The sequence below is a fragment of the Synchiropus splendidus genome, chromosome 8, assembly GCF_027744825.2.
Source record: "Synchiropus splendidus isolate RoL2022-P1 chromosome 8, RoL_Sspl_1.0, whole genome shotgun sequence".
Taxonomy (NCBI): Eukaryota; Metazoa; Chordata; class Actinopteri; order Syngnathiformes; family Callionymidae; genus Synchiropus; species Synchiropus splendidus.
The window spans coordinates 10,331,049-10,349,908 of NC_071341.1; the positions used below are offsets into that span (position 1 = coordinate 10,331,049).

Consider the following 18,860-nt stretch of genomic DNA (forward strand, 5'->3'; position numbering starts at 1 on the left):
GAGGATGATGAAGGTTCCGTGGCAGGCTTCTGCGTCGGCTAAGCTGTAGTCTCTCTTACAATAATGAAAGATACGAAAACAGTGGTGGTTTATGATGAAACAAACAAGGTGTAGGTATGATATTTAAGTGATTTACATGCTGTCCCGACATGACAGCTGTTTATTAAGCGAGCAGCACGACTGTAACTGGAAATAAATCCCCGCCCTGCCAAACAAATATTCAAAATCAGACGAAGGATCAGGAAGTAGGATTAGGTGAGTTCAGGTTCTCTTCACCTGCTTCGTGCCTAATAATATTTATTTGCACCTTATTTAACTTCGGTTATCGCGGACGTTTAAGTGACAGAAAGTTGAATAAAACATACAGTCATACTCCATTTTAACTCTCTCGTCTCTTGAAACTCTCTCTGAAACGACTTCACTATTTTCCACATTTCGGTCGATGTCGATGCAAAACTGGCCCCTGCGTTTAAAAGAAACAAAGAACAAAAACGCATCATTCTGTACCTTATTTTAATAATAATGGTACTCAGCACCTCAACCTCTGAAAAAATGAGCAGGAATCTCTACAAGAATGTAGGGGAAGTACTTAACCTACAAGCTAACAATAATAACTACAATAATGCATTGGTTATTTAAAATTGACTGATCGGATCTTAATTATTTATTATTAATAAAGCATTTATATTTACCATTGAAATTCTCAAGATAACATCAAAAAACGTTCTGCTACTGTTTGTAAGAATGAACTGAAGTGATTTTTTTTTTTTATTAATGAGAGATATTATTGTTCACTGGTGTTGTTAGTAGCCAATAAGTGAACAATAATCCCTTGGGTGGTGACAAAAAGAATGCTGTTTTTGACGGGGAAAAAAGAAAGACTAAGCATATTTGTTAAAATAAATAAATAAAAGCCCATGCCTCTTCTTTTGATTATTACAGTTATATAATCCAGGCACTACAAGTTGCCATAAAACCATCCTGAAAAGTGCAAAGTAAACAAGTTGGGTGAGAGAACTGAAGTGGAATGTTGTCTTGAAATTCTTTCCCTGATTCATCCTCATCATCTGCAATGACTTTCACATTCAATGTTTATTATATTTATATAATATTTTGGCACCGAAAACAACAAGCTGCTGCACTACTTTTCACCGCACACTGGAACAGGATGAGCAGGTTCGCTGGCACAAACAATCTGGGTGTCTCCTCTTTCAGCTGAGCTGGTATGAAATGCAAATATGTCTGACATCTTAGTATGTGGGCAGATAAGTCTTTGTCCCCTTAATGAATCTAATGTATTTGTCTTCTATGTCACTCCTCTTTTTCCAGTCACCTGAACACTCCCTTGTTCACTCCCTTAACCTGTAACCACTTACAGCTCAGCCTGACAGAAGCCTTGACCTGCTGGGAAAGTGTACTAGCTAGTCCAGGTACTGCCTCATCTCAGGTGAAGTATATGTCTCTTTGTAATGAATGAAAAGCTGTGCTGTTATTTTTGCATTTTTTGTGACTTTACAGACATTACACCTTCCTTGTCTAGTGTTTGGGAATCCTGTTCACCATGTGCAGCCAGATGCCCCACGACCACCATCAAGATCCTTACGTGGCCCTCATGAAAGGCCTGAGACAGCTGGACCTGCGTGGAGCTGCTGTCCCCAGCAGCCTGGTGCTGATCGGAGACCATGCCTTTCCTCTAGCGGTGAACAGCACTGGACAGGTGGTGATGGCTGCCTCGCTCTACGGCCATGGCAGGATTGTGGTGCTCGGTCACGAGGCGTACCTCACCTGCTTGCCAGATTTCATCGACAACGCTTTGACCTGGCTTCGAGGGGATAAGAGTGACAACATGTCAGTGGGCGTCCACAAGAGCGTCCAAGCAGTTGCTAAGAATCTCAGCAAGTCCCACTTCGAGGCCAAAGTTGTGGGGGACTTCGACAAGAGCTTAAAGCTTGGCGTGTATGTGACTGACTCCGACTCTGTCAATGCGAATGAGTTGGTGGGCTTCATGAAAGAGGGAGGGGGAGTGCTGATCGCAGGGGAGGCCTGGAGCTGGGCTGCTAAGCACCCTAAAGAAAACACCCTACTCCTATTCCCGGGGAACAAGGTCTCTGGTGTGACAGGGATCTACTTTTCTGAGCACAAGGGGGCTGCAGAGTGCATGCCTGTCTACCCTCACATCCCTGCGACTTGGATGGACTCAGTGTAAGCGAGCATCTCTCCTCACTCGTCTGTGTTTGCCACTTCAGTCAGTACATGTTCATACAGACATCGCACATTTGTATCAAAAATAGTGGCAGTGGAACATAATGGCTCCTTTAAAAAGATCTAGAAATGAAGTAACTTCATTTTAAGATAAGCAAAAATTATATTTTTAACTTTCAAGTTCTTTTAGATGTGGCACTGTTTTTATGTGTAGGATAGGGAGAGGACAAGGGACTGGACGGTGCAAACCGTAACAATAATAAAATAAATAAATTATTAATATATATATTTGATGTCTTTTTGCTGTAGATTTTTAGATGCCATTTTGAAAAATCAGTTCCAGTTTATTGTCTTTTTTTAGCCTTTTTTCACTGCCAGAATAAGCTAGCACTGTTTCTCCCCTATGTGTTGTCATTGTAACGATTATCAATCTTAAACCTCTCCACATATTTATTTTTTATGACACAATATAAAGGATAATCTGATAAAAAATAATATGAAAGAATCTGATCTGAATAAATCAATATTTGTTCAATGATGTTAAAAAAATTGAATAATAGAAAAAAATTGTAGGAAAAAATCAATGAAAAACAATTTTACTAGTCATAACAGTTTAATATCGCAGTTGACTGAAGGTTCATAGCACACAGCAGACCGTCATTCGTGTGATTTCTATGTAACTGCACGATGCTTTCCTTCATGAAAACACATCTTTAGTCAATGTTATTTTCCAACTGCAGGATTGGTAATAATTTCGAGGATGACCTGGAGTTCCTTCTTGAGGGTGTGGAAGATTTTGACCTCCAGGGCAGAGTGATTTGCTCTGAGATCATGGTCCACGGCCGCCTTGCTTTCCCCATTGGGACAACACCAGATGGACGAGCGTTCCTGGCCGGAGCCTACTATGGTCAGGGGCGGATCATCGTGGTGACACATGAAGGCCTTCTGACCAGAGGGGTAAAATGACAGTGATGCCTTATCAAATGTGTTGTCACTTTAAACACCACTAATACGACATGGTTTTATGTCCCGATCAACCAGAGTCTCTTTCAGTTTTGGAAGAATGCCCTTCACTGGTTGGACGAAGGCCGGAAAGGCCTTGTTGGCATAGTGAGCTCTCGCAATCTCAAGCTGCTGGGCAAATGCGGTTTAAAGTGTGAAGTAACCGCCCTCAAGAAGGAGCTGAGCGTATACGTTGTGCCATCAACCATTTTCTCAAAACCAGAGGACGTCCTATCATTCGTAGCAGAGGGAGGAGGTGTGCTGGTGGCCGGACACGCTTGGAACTGGGCGCAGAAGCACCGGGGACACAATGTTTTGACAGACTTTCCAGGTAGGATAATGCACCTGAACCTGTACTATGGCAGTATTTACTTTGTGCAGTCACAGCAGAGCACATTTTAAACAGTGAGAGCAGAGATTGTGCACGTGCTTTTGCTATAGAGGAATATTGAAGCTATGAGAAACAAGAAGCACTTTCTGCTGGTTGTGTTGAGAATAAACACATTATTGACCACGATGAACTCTTAAGCATCACCAGCACTGTCAAATGTGTCATCTAAACTGTAAAATGCTTGTGCACTGCTGTATTGTGCTGCAGACCATGTCTGACCTGGGTTCACGCCGCCACCTACTGATGACTCTGCGCTATGACACCTAAAGTTAAATTAATGCAAAGTAATTTAACTACTGAGTACGGAACGCTGGAAGTGACATGCATATGTTTATTTTTTTGAATGTCACATGCATGACATTATTTTTTTAAACAAAGATTTCTTTGTTTAAGTCAAAGAGGAAGCCACATACTTGTACAAATAAAACATTCTTTGACTTTTTCATCATCAAATAAAACTTGAAAAGAACGTTTTGTGAGGAGATTTCACTGCACAGGACAGATTTATATCAACGTTGTGAGCATGCGGCTCAGGGCGAAAAAAATGGCTTTTTTTTTTAATTTATGAATTGTTGAACACATGACACATTTAGCGCATACAAAGTAAAGGCAGATTATTTAATCTTGATGCGATGTCTATTTTATGATGTGAACCTTTTGCATGTGGCTAAAGATTTTATTTCTGTTCACTGTCTTGTTAAACTCACATTAAGGTTTGAGAGTTATTTAGCCACCAAGTGTTTGGCTTTAATGGACCCTGCTTTCAGGGAACAAGTTGCTGAATAAGGTGGGCTTGAGCATGACGGGATCAACAATTGGAGGAGGACTCTACAAGGCCCCTGCGCCCAGCAGGGCCCTCACCGACTACTATCACTTCCACCACCTTCTCCATCGTTTCGCTGCTCACGTGAAGACGGGAGAAAAGCTGACCAAACATGAGGAGGGCTGTCTGACCAAGCTGGGCGCTGACTGCGCCACCTACCTGCACATGCAGGCGCACGACTGTTGCAGCTACATGCAGGTGGTGTCAGTGCTCACCGAGGTCTTGAAGACGTCTGGCATCCCTCCAGTGAGTCCCACACTAAGAGAGTCCACGATTCAAAGACAGACACTCACATTGATCTGGTTTGTTTGAGGTGAATGCCAAATGTCCAGTGAAAGCTCCCAAAGATCAGCTCCTGCTGAGGGTGGTTTCAACAGTCTACAAGTACAGTCCGTACCAGGACGAGCTCCTGCCATACCTCATCAAGGACCTGGAGCCTGTTGCCGTCGTCTATAACCACAAAGTCCAAATTAGCGTCAAAACTGGAGGTTGGTTTCACTTGCTCTTTGCTTGGCGTGTTACTGTGGATGTGTTGGTTTCATTTCTCTGTGTGTGTCAGGTCGGGGTGAGTGGGTCAGCACGGGTCTTTATCTCGCCAACGGAATGAAGACCTACATGGCTATACCTCCGGAGCTTGTCAACAAGGGATGGCAGGTACCACGTTTGGGGAGACTCACGCCTCTAACTCAGGCCTGGACTAGATTTGATGTACAGGAACTTGTCCTCATCATTGCTGAAAAACAGGGGTGAACCATGAACAGCACATACTTAAACACAGGCAAAGCGCTCCACTTAGTACTTTCATTGGGATTTGATATGCAATTTGAGGCATGGAAAAATGCGAATGAATATGTTTAGCACGCACTATTGGATTCAACAAGCAATTGTACCTCCAAATCTATGGAATACTGGGAGTGCCAAAGTGAGGAGGTAAATATGGAAAAATAAATGGATGTGGGGAATATGAATAGAAATACATTACAGTGGACAAACTACTTTTTCTTTTGTGTTTTTTAAATGTCTGTCTTTATTTATCTGCGTTGCCATGCAGACGTTTTCCTACCTCAAATACTTTTTTTTCAATTAAATTATAGACCTTTTTTTAAGCCTGTAGGTTTTTTTTCACTGCCAGAATAAGCAAGCACTGTTCCACCCCCATGTCCTGTCATTGTGACTTCTCGACATAGACGCTAGTTATTGTATGACACAACATAAAGTGTATAAATCTAAAATAAATGTAATAAATCAATATTTATAGAAGAATATAAAAGTTTGAATAACAGATAAAAATGAAAAAAAAAATCAATGAAAGACAGTATGTACAGTATGTAAGTATATGTTTTGGGGTTGTATTGCAGTTCATTGGATGAGACAGCGTCTGTCACACTGTCATGATGACGTTTTCCCTCGCTCATATCTAGTGCTGTCATCAAGTGTTTCATTTCACTCAGGCATCGTGTCAAGTCTTACGATCACTGCATATGAAGTAGTTCACTCTTCTGTCAACACTAGAGTGCTATGCTATTCTGACAGGGATTCATCATCGTACACAGCAGATCTGACTTGATAACAGATTAATGAGCATCTCCTCAAGTATCTCCAAAATTACTACACTCACTACAAACAACTCTCTGTATTTCAATCCAGTGGTGACTCATGCATCACATCCTGTCTGGAGAAGCTCCCACCATTTCTTGGCCGGCTCTTCGCAAGGAGGCGCGGCCTTAGAACTGGGGATAGGCTGAAGAGGCTCCATGTTACCGCCTCCTCATTGTCAGAGCCCACTAGATGGCGCTCCCTGCTCTAAAATCCTTTGATATGAACAACTATTTCAACCTCACATCATTTAAGACAGAGAGCGCCACCTACTGAGCTCTCATGAAGCTCCATCAGCCCATCTGATGAAGCCATCTCAGGTCATCCCGGAAAGACACACACCATATTTCGAAAATAAAAGTGGCGAAAATAAGTCAAATAAACAGAAGTAAAAGTCTTCATATCTTTCTCCATTTCAACCTGTTTCTTTTCTTCTCTCTCTTTTTTTAAACAAGTAAATGTTCCTTGTAAGCCAAGTAGGTTCTACTAAAATGAATCATCTTTATGTAACACAATTTATTTCAGCATCAACCAGTTTTTTTAGATCACAATAACAGTGTCATGTTGGTGTTAAACAGCTCAAGCCTGCTATCGTATTGAAATATTCCTTGCTATGTCAGAAGAGGCCAAGGATTTAACCAAACTATCTGAGGGAAAGGACAACAGTGATTTTTAAAAGATAGATGACGATATTTTTTCAACTTTTTTTCAATTTTTTCAACCGACAGATTAAAGGAACAGTTTTTGTCCCGCTGGTGCAAAATTTTAACATGCTTTCATTTATATGACCACATTTATTTCTGTTTATTTGCCACGCTTATTCTCCTTTGTGTATTTACACTTTTGTTGCTAGTTTTTTTTTTTTATCTTGCAAAACACAGGGTTAAAAAAAACATCCTAATCCTGTTAAATCTGAATCTTAATCTGTCACATTAGTATTGGTCCACTCTGCAGATTCTAATCAAACAATAGGCATTAAATTGACTTTTGCATGTCAAGACAAAAAGAGGAAAAAAATGTAAAATTGGGTTTTATAACCCCTATACTTTCAGCATGGAGAGTCATCAAGATGCTGGCTATGTGGAGTGTTGCATTCACTGACTGGACTTTAGTAGGCACTTTTTCTTTCTACAGGAAGAGCGGCATCCTGGTAGTCTGCAATGTAATAATCTACCATATTACTGATAAATATTGGAAGGGGACTACCAATGTTGGACATATTTCCTTCACATTATTTTAAATTAATGACTTTTTTGCCCTTAAAAAAACAACTGTTTGACTAAGAGGAGCCAACCAGAGTAGAGTTCAGGAAGCACACTGGGCTGTTCTTGACTCAACTTTGAAGCAGTGTTGAGTGAGCGTGAGAATGAAGTTGAGCAGTTGAGGCCTCACATGGAGACGTTGAGTGAGGTTAAACAAAAGTAGTTTTCAAGCACGCACATAATGTTTGTTTTTGGCAGAATGAAACTCATTGCCCTCAAATCTTCTTCAGATCCAGGTTGGGTGTCAAACAGATTGCCTGAAGGCAGGACCCCTGAAGAGAGCGCCGTGTGTGTATGAGAGGTTTCCTGTGACCTCAGACATGGTTCAGGTGAACAACCTGTGGGGAGGGCTCATTTATTTAATCGCCCCGGCCAAAACCAAAGTGGACAGGCTCGAGGTCACCGTTCAAATGGCAGTCCTGGCTCCGTATTTTAAATCAGGTGAGATGTTTGATGACACGGTGAGGAATCTTAGCTGACAGTGCACAGTTACCCTTCTTCCTTGGTTTTCATCTCAGGTGTGACTTCACTTGCCGAATGGGAAGTGCTGCGCAAAGCCCCTGCCCCTTGGGCCGAGCTGGAGTTTGAGAACATCATCCTCACTGTCCCGTCAAGCGTTGTCCGAAACCTGGACCGTCCAGATCTGCTGGCGGCGCACTGGGACAAAATCATGCGAGCCATCGCCGACCTCGCAGGGACATCACACAAATTTCCCAGGAAAGAACGGTTTGTCACCGACGTGCAGATTTCACATGGTGAGCGGATTTAAGACTCGTGGTTACCGTTGTTTTGGTACATGAAAGTTGAAACTCAAAATCAAGTCACGATTTAGTTGCAGTACAAAGTATGATGAATTGAAGTGCCAGGGCAGTTAAATACTGAGGGAACAAATGATTTCGGAGACATTTACGCATCTTGTTAAGCCTCATAATCACAATGACAACCAACCATGACCGATAGAAGATAAAAGGATAAAAACCACAATTTTGCGGGTCAAATACAATAGTTTCATTTCACAAAAACTCAACAAAAGGCATCACCGAACCGGGAGAAAGAACGGAAGCAGAGTCTGTAAAACGAGAACACACACACTATGAACAATAAAACACAAGATAAACTATAGAGGTCGTCAAAACAAACGCACAAGTTAAAAAGTAACAGTAACAAAGAGAAAACCATAGCAGAGAGACAAAGGAAAAGCAAAAATACAAAACTCAGAGCACCAGCATTTACAAAAAGGTGATCCAAAGATAATTCAAAAATGGACAAAATACGACAGATAGAGAGTAAACATAGAGAAAAAGTGGATCGTGACAGTTCCCTATGCTGCATTCACTTAATAAAGAAAGAAAACAATCTTTTCTTGACAGACCACTAGGTGAAAGCCCATTTCCACCTGAAAAAAAAACAGTGGGCAAAAAAAAAATCACCAAGCTTCATGAGTTGGTGACTTTTTTTTTGTTTGGTGATTTTTTTTTTTCTTACACTGTTTTCTTTTAACCTGGCGGAATGGGTTTTCACCTAGTGGTCTGTGGGTATAACTACAGTAAAACACTGTGAGTGGTCAGTACGGTAAGTGGCTAAACACTGACACTCAGATCACCAGAACGGAGGCCAAACTTTATTTTTTTATTATTTTCACAGACCATTGTTAAGTGAAACGAACACATGACATACTCTCCCTTGGCACCAAAATTTTCACTCTGTTCCTGCAGTTGCATTGCGCTGTGTTTAGACTGGTTCAAGTCACCGTCTGCTTGAATCCGGTCCGATGACACAGGAATGTCATGCAGACATCCTAATTGAAATGACTTTATTTGCTGTAAACAACACTGCGCACAGATGCCATCGGCAGGTCCAAACATGACGACAGTTGGACAGACTGGTATGAAGTAACATGATTTCTGTGGAAAGTAGGAAGTGAATCTGAAGTCATGCCTCTTCACCAAGATGCAGGGAAGTCAGTGCCTTGGTTTGATAAAGATTAGGTTCTTGAAAAACCTGCCCATGGCTCATGACCGTTCCTCGGCTGGTCACTATAGCCAGTCATTATTGCAGGGATGGTGGAGAACAAATGAAGAACATAGACAACAGGTTTGGGCATCTCATGGTGCTACCAAACATGAGTGGGGGACACTACTTCCTGTTTTAGCTTGTGTGCTAAGATTGCTGTCACCAACAGGAAAAGAAAGGCGTTCCTCAGTGTCACCTCAGCTAACCTCCTTGTTTTGAGCAGGTCATCCAGGTTTGTATTTAGAAATGGTCCTGTTTGAGTCCAGATTTAGGGTTCACTTTCCCCGTGCACGTGTGGGTGTCCCTTGGCTGCATACTGTGGAAGATTATACGTTATATCCACTGTAACTGCTGTGTTCAGGTCTGATGCATGCTGGGTACCCCATCATGACTCATCGCCACACCGCCGCTCAACTGGTCAGTGTTGACCACATGATGACCAAAGGCCTGTGGGGTCCGATTCATGAGCTCGGCCACAACCAGCAGAGAGGATGCTGGGAGCTCAAGCCGCACACCACAGAGGGCACCTGCAACCTTTGGTCCATCTACGTGCACGAAAAAGTCTTTGGGATCCAGCGGGATAAGGTCACCTTCCCCCTTTATTTATTTTAGGATTATTTATTGCACCTCTTAAGCGGCAATTGTTTTGATCTCTCAGGCCCATCAGGCCATGTCCCAAGCCAAACGAAAATGTCGCATGGATGCCTATGTGAAAGGAGGCAGGAACCTCAAGAAGTGGACGATGTGGTTGGCTCTGGAGACCTACGTCGAGGTACCTATCATGTTTAGAACCCAAGGACGTTTTGCTGATCGGTAGTGATATCCTCTGACGCTCTCCCCCGTAGCTTCAGGAGAAGTTCGAGTGGGACCCAATCATTAAGGTGTTTGCTGCCTACTACAAGATGTCTACCTTTCCTAAGGACAACAAGGGGAAGATGAACCTGTTCGCCTTGACCTTCTCTGAGACTGTGGGCATGAATCTGTGCGGGTTCTTCAAAGCTTGGAGCTGGGCGATCGATCCGGCCACAGAGAAGAAGCTGTCCAGCCTGCCTGAGTGGACCGACCACCCCATGGCCCGCTACAAGTGAGGGGGACTTCAGACTTGCAGATCCCAATGTAAAGTCGGAAAAAAATGTATTTTCTTATCTTGGCTCTTAATTCTCCTTTTATCATTGTCTGTATTGAAGAGCAAAACATGGAGAAAAAGAAGAAGGTTTAGGCTTTTTTATTTACAATAAGTGCAATGATCAGTGCAATAATCGGATAGTCAGTGACATAGTGTAACTACAGGCCTTTGGTGCTGCTTTTAGTTTAATAGGTTCTAGTTTTAAAATGGCTTTTCCCATGTGCGTTTGTTGTAACTTAATTTGGTGCTTTGATGTTGAAGCTGAAGCTCTTGATTTGTACCTTGTACACAATAAGGGAATGTCATGATTTTAAAAAAGAATAAAGAGTAGGAATCATGAGTCTTTCATCGTGCAATGTTTGCTAACACCAGTGCACCCATCCATCATATATACTATATTTATTTATATATTTTGTTTTGTTTTCCAAACATCTATGGAGGTTGGCTAAAAAATGTTTTGCCATAATGAAACCTACTGAAACATCTAAACTATTTTGTAAATGTGTATTTTGAAGTGATAAAACTCTGAGGAAAAAAAAGATAAATGAATGAGGCATGAAAATGTACAGTATATAAAAACATTGTCAGCTGCCACAGCTAACAAAATATGGCCCGATATTTGCCTTGAAAATAACAGAATCAATATTGAAGTTCTCCAATAACTGACACCGAGCCATAACAACCTGCACCTTTATTTATTGGGTGGGTCGGCCCTCGCTATAGATGATAAGGCGGCATCCTCACCGTCAGTTGTGCGCCGGAGCGACTTCAGCTGGGCTAAAGCCGTCGGCTTTGAGGACTGCGTGGCTGCTTGTTATCGTGGTTGTTACGGTAAGGTACCTCACTGATCCTCCTCTCACTTCACTTGTTCAATCTGAGTGTCAAGGCTGGCGACCATCACTTAAAAACCTGGGGACTTCTTCTTTCATCCTCACTCATCGTTGAGAGTCAACTGAAGTGTAGCGCATCCTTTATTTTCAATTTATGATTCAGCTTTTCACAAACTGGTTACAGTCTTTTTTTTTTGTAGTGTTTCCCATCTTCATTCAACTACAATTGGATGATGAGTGTTTCAGTACACACACAGAGCAAATGTAAAAATGTTTATTATTATATTTTCATTATAGATTCACAAGAAATCTGTTGTTTCAATTTTCTGCAATTGTAAGACATGTAAATGTGAGTTCTGCAAGTTTAAGATTCCAAACTGCATCTTGTGTAGTAATACATTTCACCAATAAACTATGAGTTTATTTGATAATAATCAGGTATCATTTCCGACTTTTTTGAAATATGATGTTTTTGTCTTCTTTCTAATATTCACACTGCAAACAAATCCAGGCCGGACTTGTGTCCTCTGAGGATCCGCTTTCTCTCGTCTCTCAGCAGTCAACACACTGAAAAAAAATTATGTAAACCATCAGGCACAAGGTGACCTTGTTAACATCACAAACCCTCGGTAGCAACAACATGCAAACTTCTATTTTCAAGTGGCAGGTAGCTCTAGTTCCCCTAATCCTCCTCTCTGTGTCAATATTCAGGCCCAGCCAAAGACATATATGCTCAGACGCAGCACTGGCTGCCTCATTTGACAGTCCAGCGATGACATGGTGGCCTGGGAAAGTCTGATCTGTAAACATGTAGAAGTGAAGATGTGTCTCAACTCATATGCCATCATAGAAAAACAGTAGGCAACTTGCACAAACACAACTCTGAGATTCAGTTTCTGTGGCCTCTACGGAATCTAAAACATAAAGCTTCAAAGCAATTTCTAAGGAGTTGTACTACTACACTTCACTTGTGAGGAGAACTGTGAGAAGATCACATTCAGCTCCACCACTTCCACTGCCCTCTATAGCAGAGATCATCCATTGACCAACAAGGGTTTGCTAACACTCCTGACTTGAGACATCTTGACTTGTCCTGACTTCTTCCTCTCAACAGGACCTCCACATCTGCCTACCACAGTCCTGCAACAAATCAGCTTGGACTGAGAGTCTGGACCGCCTCATCATGTCGAGCCAGCACGTCCAGGCCTACAGCTCCCTGATGAAGGGCTTGACTGAGCTGGACATCCGTGGGTCTGACGTCCCGAGCGTTCTCGATCTGGTTGGAGATCGGGCCTTCCCACTGGTGATGAACAGCCACGGACAAATCCTGATGGCCGCCTCCATGTACGGCTCCGGCAGAATTGTAGTCCTGGGTCATGAGGGTTTCCTGACCGCCTTCCCCGCTCTGACGGAGAACGCAGTCTTTTGGCTGCAGGGAGATGGAACCGACGACCGTCCAGTGGGGGTCCACCAGACCGTCGAGGCAGTCGCCGACAGCCTGAGCAAATCCTGCAGCCCAACTACTGTTGTGGATGGCTTCGACAAGAACTTGGAGCTCGCCGTGTTTGTGACTGACGCCAAATCTGTTTCTGGAAAAGAGGAAGACCTGGTGGAGTTCTTGAGGTGTGGAGGGGGAGTTCTGATCGCAGGGCACGACGAGAACGCCGCTCAAAAAAATCCAGCAGAAAACACCAAGTTCCATTTCGTAGCCAACGCTGTCACCAGTGTGGCTGGGATCTACTTCACCCAACACCCTGCTACTGTTGAGCTGCTGCCTGTGCCCCCACAGATCCCGTCATCCTGGAAGTCTTTGGCGTCAGTAACCAATTTCTTTCATGGTCTTTCATGGAATTCATGGTATTACACGAGCAGAAAATAGAAAAATATTTCCTTGAAAGAGAGTGCAGACCTCCAGCGAAAGTTCTGTCCCACATTTTATCTTCGGAATTTATTGCTTTTTTCCCCCTCTGTTAAAATGTTATTGATAATAATGACCTCGATAAGACAGCAGGTGGCAGTAGTGAACGGTATTAGTTATATTACTGTATTATTGGTTCTCACCAGGTTTCAGTAGCATTTTAATGCCTCTTTTGTTTGTATAACATGTGGGTCAAAATGGGGAGGTAAGGTTTTTAATGAGTAGCAGAGCAATAAATGTGTCTCTTTTTCTCCTGTTCATTTGTAGGGTCAGGCACAGGCCTGAAGATGACTTGGAGGTTCTGCTTCAGGGTATTTCAGAGTTTAATCTTGTCACTTCCCATGTGCCCTCTGAACTCCTGGTTCACGGGCCGAAGGCGTTTCCCATCGGCGCCACCGAAAACGGCGAGACCTTCCTGGCTGGAGCTCACTACGGCAAAGGTCGGATTGTGGTCATCGGGCAAGAAGGACTGCTTGGAGCTGAGGTACAACGAATGGATTTGGTAGGAAAAAAAGCTACGAAAACTTGCTGAATGTTTATGTTTATTATGTTCATCCACAGTCACTGGTTCCTTTCTGGAAGAACGCTGTGACTTGGCTGGACCAAGGTCGGAACGGCACCATCGGAGTTTCGCCCACGCTCCCAAGAGTCTACAGCCTCTTCACCAGTTATGAGATCAACTGTCAGCAGAGAGACTTCAGCAAAGACCTGAGCGTGTTTGTGTGTAAAGCCTATATTGACGAAGACAAAATAACAGAGCTCCAGGAGTTTGTGGCAGAGGGAGGAGGGATGCTGGTCGGAGGCCAAGGCTGGTACTGGGCGCACACGTACCGAAAGAAGAATGTGCTGACCGATTTCCCAGGTAAACCGAAGAAGCAAACAGAGCTGATAAAGACCATAAACATTTATTGAAATGATTTACTTTAGTCCATATATTCAGAGCTCAGTGGATCACGCTCTCTGTTTAAAAATAACGTGAGGCGTTTTAGTGCAGAGAGTGCCGTCTAGTGGCCTCTTGGCCTCGCTACTCATTTTAGTGAGTTTTTATTTAAGTCTTACCCCCTCTGAACTTAAGGAATGCTCTCTATATGACTTGAGTGAATGTGTTTCAATATACTGTGCTGACAGGTTCAATGCTTCCAGAGATTTCTCTGTCTTCCAGCTAACAAGTTCCTGTACAAGATGGGGGTGAGCATTCTGGGCAAGATGATCGCTAACGCAGTGTACCAGGCTCCTCATCCCAGCCGGGACATCAGGGAGGCTTACCACCTTCGTCACATGATCCACCACTTCACTGCTCACATGACGCAAGGAACGGACCTGACCAAACACGAGGAGGCAAACCTGAAAAAGCTGGGCAGCGACTCTGCCGTCTTCCTGCAGATGAAAGCTCACCACTGTGCCTCCTACTCTCAGCTGTTGGACGTCATCACAGACGTGGTGAAGACATGTGGGCTACCTCAGGTGAGATGGAGGACATGTTGGTGTCAGTACAGATCAGGGGTGGGCTTCTGACAGGGCGTTACAGTGTTGTGTGGACGCCTTGATATGATGTGAAAACTCTTATTAGACGATTCTTTTTCTCGATATATATATCAGTTATGACAATATTGTGAATGTTGAACATCTTAAGAAGTTCTGACTTTTTTTTTTGGGGTTTGTTCTGGGGGCCAACAAAATATAAATAATTTCTAAGATTACAAAGAACATATGGAAAAATATTTCAGTTTTGGAGAAAGGCAAAAATTTTAAAAGCATGTAAAACAAGTTAACATTAAACAAAAGTGCCATAGGGACAAACAAAGGGAAAAAAAGGAAATTACAGCCTAACAGTGAAATAATTAAAATAAATTTTTAATTTAAATAACATTTTTTCCTTTCTTTTATGAATTAATAGGCCAAGTGTTGGCCACATATTCTAACAGTAGCTGTCCCAAAATTATTTCAGTTTTTGCAGTTTTCCATTTTCTTCAGACAAAGGCCTCATCGTGTGCCTGGGTCTTGCATAGATAATCTGTATATACACAGTAAATCCGATTATCAGTTCCCTTATTTACTCACTAGCTTGTTAGCATCAAAAACAATATTTCACTTGTTCAAAAGTGAGTGAAAACGTGAGAACATCTCAAACCTCCAGGTGACAGAGAGCACCCCGGTCTCCACTGCCAAAGATCACGCACTGCTGCACATGGGAGCAGGGTTATACAGAGCCCACCCCAATCGTGACAAACTGCTGCCCCACCTCATTAAGGACATCCCATCCCTGCCTGTTGTCAACAACTACAAAGTCATAGTGGATGCAGACACGACAGGTGAGTGGAATTACTGAGTCATTATGAATATACTGTTTTAAAACTTGCATATCGTGCTACAGGAGGAGAAGAATGGATCAGTACTGGGCTCTACCTTTCTCCCGGCATGGAGACCTCTGTAGTTGTGCCGGAGCAGATCGTCGACAAGGGGTGGGAGGTACGACCAAGATACTCCGAATATAGCTGGGATTTTCCGACAACTCTAGAGGAAAAACAGCTCCACACATGTTCAGTCAGATAGTTCACACTTCGCATGTTTTCTCAGATCCAAATCGGGTCTCAAGCTGACACTTTGAGAAAAGACCTGCTGAAGAGGCCACCGCGCGTCTGTGTGCGCTTCCCGGTAACAGCACGAGAGACTGAGGTGTACAACCTGTACGGAGGCCTCATCTACCTCGTAGCTCCACACCAGACCCAGATGAGTGAGCTGGAGATCACAGTGGAGTTGGCTGTGCTGGCTCCGTATTACAAATTTGGTGAGTCTGAAAGGATTATTTTTTAGTCATTTTTGGCTGTTAACATTTACATTGTGCTCCCCGCAGGCGTCACCACAGCAGAAGACTGGTCCAAGCTGCGGTCAGCCCCGGCTCCCTGGGCCGAGCTGGAGTTCGACAACATCATCCTCACTGTTCCCTCCAGAGTTGTACGGGAACTGGAGAAGCCTGAAGAGTTGGCGGAACATTGGAACAGCATCATGAAGGCGATCGCTGATCTGGCCGTCATCCCAACGAAATTCCTCCGCAAAGAGAGATTTGTGACGGATGTCCAGATCTCTCACGGTAACTTAGATATCGTGACCATGGGATGTTGATGATGTGACATCCAGTGTCTAGGAAAATATGTTGAATATCTTGAAAACATCCCCAAATGCACAAATTTGAATTTCATCTTTGCTTTGAGGGGCATTTTTTTCACTATATTGTTCACCTTCATGCCTGATCTTAATATTTCACAGTAAAAAAAATGTGTTTTAATCACCAGGAAAACATATACTTTAAAAATCCATTCATTTTATTTATTCATCATCTGTTTGAAATGTTTGCCCCTCGAAAAAAAGCGAATCAACGCTACACTGCCCCAGGGATGTGGCCTCAGGGGAGAGGCTGAAGATACAGGGTTGGACTCTGAATTCGAATAGCAGCTTGCCAAACCATTTTTTTGCAAATCACCTAACCCACCCTGAATTTAGCAACCAAAGTATCAGCCAAGAACACCAAGTTCCCTGAGGATTAAACACACTGAGAGACAAAAGTAAACAAAAGTAAACTCTCACAGACACACACACACCTATCTTGGTTGGGAACGCTAAACTCAACCAGGACTCTTGACCGAGCTTAAACTCAATTCTATTAGTTATCCAGTTATTTTTAAGTTTTAAACATCAAACTGCGGCTTAAACTTCTGGCTTCCGGCTAAAATGTTGCCACAGAAGCAAAAGATCCCCACAAGAAGTCCGTGTTTCCAAGAATTGGTCCCCACAAGTATAGCTATACAGTACAAGCACACATGCACATACACATGCTGTATATGAACGCACCTGTACTCCTGTGAACACTGTGAAAATAAAAATGTTTTACACTTGAATTGATAAAAAAGACCAGCTAAAATAAAAGATAAATACAATCATACTATTAACCAGAAAAATTGTGTGTTCTTTTACTCCTGACTTTAGGTCTGATGCATGCTGGGTATCCCATCATGTCGCACCAGCCCACAGCCGCTCAGCTGGTCAGCATCGAGCACATGATGTCCAAAGGCCTGTGGGGTCCGATCCATGAACTGGGCCACAACCAGCAGAGAGGATGCTGGGAGTTCAAGCCGCACACCACAGAGTGCACCTGCAACATTTGGACTGTGTACGTGCACGAGGAAGTGTTTAAGATCCCCAGAGCTAAGGTGAGTTCCCTTCTTCTATGACACCATGCAGCATTTAAACCTATTATATACCACATGAACAGGCTTACCCAGGCCTGACCCCGGAGAAAAGGAAGGCCCAGCTGGACCAGCATGTGAAAAAAGGCAGAAAAATGGAGGATTGGACTGTTTTTGTGGCCCTGGAGACATACCTGCAGGTCAGTATAAGTCATCTGTTTCATCGTGTGCAAAGAAAGCGATCCATGTTGTCCCTCCTGCAGCTCCAGGAGAAGTTTGGCTGGGACGCGGTGAAGAATGTGTTCGCCGCTTACCACAACATGACCAGCTTTCCTGCCGACAACCAAGGGAAGATGAACCTGTACGCTGAGACCTTTTCCCAGGTTGTGGGGATGAATCTGTGCGAGTTCTTCAAAGCCTGGAGCTGGCCGATAGATCCGATCACGGAGGAGAAGCTCTGCCACCTGCCTGCGTGGACAGATCATCCCATGGTCCACTACGACTGACATCCTACGCAAAGACAACGTCTTACTATAGCTACTCACTTGGATCTTCGTGCTTCACTCTACTTAAAATAGTCACTGTACGTTAAATCTGCTGGTACATTTCGGTGTCAGAGACTCTCATCTTGATGCACATTGTGGTGGATTCTGGCTGGGACTAAAATGACGGGGCTTTTTTGATCATGTTTTCATGCTATTTTCAGACTTGTGTACCGTACGAATATTGTGTGATGTCATTTCAATTATGAATAAAGACGATTAAAGAAAACAGTACCCTTACTTTTCAACTTTGGGTCTTCACAATTTGACATTCTATGCTGCAGTACTCCTGCAGTATCTCCCGATGAACAAAGTATCAAAGGCAAATGAACTCAAATGTAAAATGCAGAAGTCCCACAAAATACACAGAGAAAGTCTACACAATACACAGATTTTTGTAATACACAGATACTGAATCCAAAAACTTTTTGAAGTCTACTGTTCATGTATATGTAGCATATAGGCCATTCCTGCTTTTGGGTTTCCCAACCCTATAATACCTTAATATATATTTTTAATACTTTGCAGAAAAGAACAACACAGAAAAACGCAACTGTTCACAACAACTCTGAAGTCATTCTTTGCCCTGCCCCCATTGCTCGAACTGCAGGTGGAGATGAGACAATTAAAACCACATTTTCTGCAAGACACAGATACAATCGAAACATGTTTAAGAGTGAGAAGATCCAAAGCTCTAGCTCTCAAAAACAGGACATGTCCATAAAAAGAGGGTGTCCCCCACCATCATGGAGCGAAGTCCAGACGAAACATACTTGTCTCAGCTTTATGGTCTGGGATCACAGCTGGAATGTGGTCCAGCCAAGAGGAGGCCCCACACAAATATGGGACCAGTTATCCCACTTGGCTGTGCTGCGTTCAAGGACTCCACTGAAACGTCAGACTAAAAGGATTCTGATTCATTTACATGTAATGTTCACCGTCATCATTCATAGTTCTGTTTGATATGTCAG

General features: G+C 43.1%; 2 protein-coding genes across 9 annotated transcripts; both read left to right on the forward strand.

Annotated features, from left to right (window-relative positions):
• Positions 1-48: 48 nt before the first annotated feature.
• On the forward strand, positions 49-10,740 carry LOC128764207 (TRPM8 channel-associated factor homolog). 8 transcript variants are annotated; one of them, XM_053873773.1, is made up of 13 exons: positions 49-255; positions 1,330-1,447; positions 1,519-2,202; positions 2,943-3,159; positions 3,244-3,535; positions 4,363-4,664; positions 4,732-4,906; positions 4,978-5,072; positions 7,507-7,717; positions 7,795-8,031; positions 9,651-9,874; positions 9,948-10,061; positions 10,135-10,740. In XM_053873773.1, the coding sequence occupies exons 3-13, from the start codon at positions 1,562-1,564 to the stop codon at positions 10,375-10,377; spliced, it is 2,751 nt and encodes a 916-aa protein (XP_053729748.1). In that variant the 5' UTR covers positions 49-255; positions 1,330-1,447; positions 1,519-1,561; the 3' UTR covers positions 10,378-10,740. The 8 variants fall into 8 exon arrangements, with proteins under 8 accessions (XP_053729748.1, XP_053729751.1, XP_053729746.1 ...); XM_053873776.1 differs by having other exon boundaries at positions 1,541-2,202; XM_053873771.1 differs by having other exon boundaries at positions 1,330-1,430.
• A 1,688-nt stretch (positions 10,741-12,428) lies between these two features.
• Positions 12,429-17,853, forward strand: LOC128763964 (TRPM8 channel-associated factor homolog). The gene is made up of 11 exons (XM_053873270.1): positions 12,429-13,060; positions 13,431-13,647; positions 13,725-14,025; positions 14,326-14,627; positions 15,301-15,475; positions 15,538-15,632; positions 15,741-15,951; positions 16,018-16,254; positions 17,148-17,371; positions 17,434-17,547; positions 17,611-17,853. The coding sequence occupies exons 1-11, from the start codon at positions 12,429-12,431 to the stop codon at positions 17,851-17,853; spliced, it is 2,751 nt and encodes a 916-aa protein (XP_053729245.1).
• The last annotated feature ends 1,007 nt before the right edge of the window (positions 17,854-18,860 follow it).